General features: G+C 38.6%; 1 protein-coding gene across 1 annotated transcript; it reads right to left on the bottom strand.

Annotated features, from left to right (window-relative positions):
- Window positions 1–251: 251 nt before the first annotated feature.
- On the bottom strand, window positions 252–3,233 carry LOC141442311 (facilitated trehalose transporter Tret1-like). The gene is made up of 3 exons (XM_074107269.1): window positions 3,193–3,233; window positions 2,493–2,628; window positions 252–2,021 (listed from the first exon to the last, which is right to left on the bottom strand). Exons 1-3 carry the CDS (start codon window positions 3,217–3,219, stop codon window positions 742–744), a joined length of 1,443 nt encoding a protein of 480 aa, XP_073963370.1. The 5' UTR covers window positions 3,220–3,233; the 3' UTR covers window positions 252–741.
- Between the last annotated feature and the right edge of the window lie 986 nt (window positions 3,234–4,219).

Raw genomic sequence — 4,219 nt, forward strand, 5'->3', positions numbered from 1 at the left:
AGTGTTTTAATTTAAGTGAACTACAAATGCTATATTACATATTTTGCCCGCAAGTAAAGTCACTTACAGTAGGTAAAATAAATAAATAAAGTGATTTGTTCAATAGTTTGTTTACAAGTATAAAATAAAAGAATAATTATATATGTACTAACATAGGTACCTATTGGAAATTCACCACGAGCTTTACGGTTGAGCAAAACTTCGTGATGAAACCAGCATTCACTTGAGAAGAAATTCAACGGTAACAAAGAAAAAAATATATGCGTAAAAATCGTCTAATGAACTAAAAATAAAATTAAGTAATAAGCAAAATAATAAAGCAACTTTCAGATAATCTCACATATTATTTAATTACCAATACAATAATGCCTTAACAAAGTAAATTTTATTAATTTAAAGTGCCGCAGTAGTAATTTTCGGTAAGTATGTGTGTGAATTGTCCAATCTGCACGGAGCCCCCAACTAGATACAACACTACAGCCCAAACCCTCTCTTTCTGACAAGAGGCATGCAGTAGACAGTGGGACAAATTTAGGCCATCTCTTTCTACCCTCATCTTACAGGTTGTGACAGAAAGAAATGGTGAAATGAAAACGATTGTGATTCCGAGTGCGTTAGACAAGCCTTATTTTTAGCCTCTCTGTTTTCTGTATTGCTTACTTAGGTACTACTTTTTACTTTGTTGGAATAAGCTGAGACTGGATCATATATTTCCACGAAGAGTCTCGAAACTTGTGATTCTCATTTCGAGATAAACCTATTCTCTTCAACACTGGAAACATCATCTGCTCGTCTGATTTTCGGACTCTTGCCTCTAAAGTAATCTCCAACATCATGCAGAGTACGATTCTTGGTTTCCGGCAATTCAACATACAAGTACATTAAGCTAAAGAACATGATGGAAGCGAATACAAGCAGCATCCCATGGGTCCCAATACCAATCTCCAGCCAGGGCATCACCGCCACAACAGCTGCCATCCCAAGAGACCCTAATATCCCATCTAAAACTGATCCAATAGCTCTATACTCCAGCGGAAAAATCTCTCCCATCAGAATATATGATACGGGATAGAACGCGACATTTGCTAAAAAGTAATACACTGCTATTGTGATCAAAATCAACCATGATAGAACCTCATGTGAATACTTAGTCCTGATGTAAAGCATAAGACAGACTGCTACTAGCAGCACGACACCTGCCAAACCAAAACCTAACATCAGACGCCTTCTAGTGAATAATTTAACGAAGTAGACGTTAATAAAGCTGGCTGGCAAAGAAATGGCATTCCCAATAACGGTATAGAAATATCCTTTAGATTTATCGCCGCTTAGTTGTTCAGCCAAATGGACTGAGTAGGATGCAATGAAGTGACGCCCACCCATGACAGGGATGAGCATAGTAAAAAAAAGCACTAGAACAGGCCTCCACAGCACAGGTGATTTCAACTTCCTCAGGAGATCATGCATTATTGTATTGTTAGCATTCTCACGGCGTCTCGCCTTCTCGGTTTCTATGAGTTGTTTCAACTCTCTCTCTCCTTCGGCGCTGAAACCTCTGAGGGAGTAAAAAACTGTCTCGGCTTCTGTGTATCGTCCCCTGGACACTAGCCATTCAGGCGTCTCGGGCCAGAACAACGTCACAATCAGTGCTAAAGTTGGTGGCACTGCGCCTAACAAAGCTAAGTTCTTCCAGTGTAAGAAATATGCCATCAGATGCATAAGAGCGACACCTACAACTCCTGCTATCATCTTAACACTCAGGAGAATATTCCTCATTTTTGGAGAAGAGAACTCTCCTATACACACGCTCATGAAATAACCTGCTCCGAGAGGCAGTCCTTGCAGGAATCTTCCAGCCAATAGCATTCCTACTGAGTTGTAGTTCCCGGCGAAGTGAGTCAGGATCCAGCCAATTAGGATGGGTACTGTCACGCAGAGGTTGGCGACTTTTCTGCCGCCATAGTGCATGATGGGTCCGAGCATGATCACCGGAGCCAATCCAGATAGTCCTGAAATAGAAACTAACAAAAAAAAATTACCTATTTGAAAAAAAGTCGATGTAAAAAGAACAAATCGTTGTGATGATGATCCTGAGCTCTGTGAAAAATGCAGACAGCAACTTTAAATAATTTATTGAATCAGGCGTTACTTTGCGGAGGTTCATATCCAAAAAAGGAGAAAAGAAAAAAAAACAGTGTGTTCTTAGAGTGTGGAGGTGGAGGAACTGCATGAACAGCACGCATATCTTGCTATCATACGTAGCTATCATAAGGTCGCGGGTGGGCAAAGAAATAGTTTTTAGTTCATTGAAGAAGAAAACACTTAGGGCCGATATAATGTACGGTGTAGGGATAGTTTCGTACTATTTGATTTACGAGTACTTAACCCTGCGTTAGCAGTTAACTTCGGGTAATAGGTATGTCTATATTGAAATGTTCAAATCTGTCTCGGAATTAAAAATATCCTTTGGCGGTTTTTATGGGTGTAGTTACCAAGCCATGACGTCAGCCCCAGGTCTATTTTGATCCCACTATCGGGCTCCTGGAGGGCGGGGATGAGCGTCGCAGGGAACGCCATCGCGGTGCCCTTGGACATCATATTGAATTGAAGCCCCAATACGTAAAAAACCTGCGGCAAACCATATAAAACAAAATTTAAAAATGGTTCATAACTTTAATTGGGTGGATTCCTGGGTTAAACTGACAAATAAGAGTAGAGTTGGAAAAAAAAACTTACGATTATTTTTTAAAAACTTAGGGTATTTGAAAATGAAAACGATAAACTAAATTAAAATAAAATAAAAAGCTATCGAGGCGTCTGAGGTTTTCAGTTTTTTTTTACACCTTGTAGTTATGAGAGAGGAATGTTGTTATGCTGACGTGTGACAGTATAGATATTGATACCTACCTAGTTTTAAGTGATGAATAAGAGTAGTCATCTGAAGCAGTATTACACGGACTTTCTAACTAATCGAACACACGTGTTTCCTTTCTCTCTTTCTCCGTCCCACGTTTCCCACACTTCAATGTTTTAAATCAGTGTTACGGTTCAACGTTCTTCATCAAAACCATTCATTTATTTTCATCCATTTTAAACCATATTTATTTTCTGTTTACCTACTTTGTATCTCTTACATGACGTCAATTCTGTTATTTTCATTATAAAAAAAAACTAAAACGCTTAGATTCTTACCTGTTTCCATTCTGGCTTTACAACCATTTCACAATCACTTACCGAATGAGTGGAAGCAGTGTCACGGAAATATATGTAAGTACCTAACTTATACTTTGTTTTCATTACAAATATACATACATTTAAAAATATTATGTGCCGTCCGCACTCGTTTCCCTTATATAAAGTTGGTTGTCGTTCGCAATTTTGATGGTGAGAAATAAGGTTTTTGCAAAAATTTGATTAATAATACAAGCTTTTGTGCTGACTGTACTTTTTGTTAATTGCACTTACATTGTCATGTCATCCAAACTACATTCCCGTAACAAATTTCAAGTCGATGCCGTTAACTCTTAACGGTTCCTGAACAACCAGGATGTCACTACCAGATTATTGTATTGTCAAATTTCAAGTCAATCCGATCACTGGAAGCGGGTTCAACCAAATGAACTTGCAAGATTGGATCCAACAACAACAACAATATAGGGCATGTTAAATAAAATCTTGTAAACTGGAAAAAATATAGGAAACACTCTACCGCGGCATGAACCCAAAGTCTCGCAGCGTTTCTTCACTGTAAAGCAATGCCGATACGTTGTGCGAGGAAGCTGCCAGTGCCAGCTCTCCGATCCCCCGTGCCTTCCTTAGTTAAAATATTTTTTTCACACCTCTCCTTCAGAAAAGTAACTTTTCCTCCCTGGCGAGAGGGAGCAAAGTGCAACTTTTCTGTTCAAAGCTTTTCTAAGTATTTTATTGCAAATGCCATTTTTTGAAGTTGATAATTGTAAAGCCACGCCATTTTCTAAGCTGGTTGTTCAATAATAATATTTAGAATTATTTTTTTCAAGTTTCTTAATGCTCGATGTGAAAAGTTGTATGAGTCACTCGGGAGCAAAATTATTTTCATCTTGGGCGTTAACACTTGAATCCCTCATTACGCTCAGGATTCTACTTTAGAATCCCTCGCTACGCTCAGGATTCTATTGTAGAATCGTTCGCTACATTCTGTATTCAATGTACGCCCTCGCCGTAAATACACCATTTTGCT

This window comes from Choristoneura fumiferana, chromosome 25 (assembly GCF_025370935.1).
Source record: "Choristoneura fumiferana chromosome 25, NRCan_CFum_1, whole genome shotgun sequence".
NCBI lineage: Eukaryota > Metazoa > Arthropoda > Insecta > Lepidoptera > Tortricidae > Choristoneura > Choristoneura fumiferana.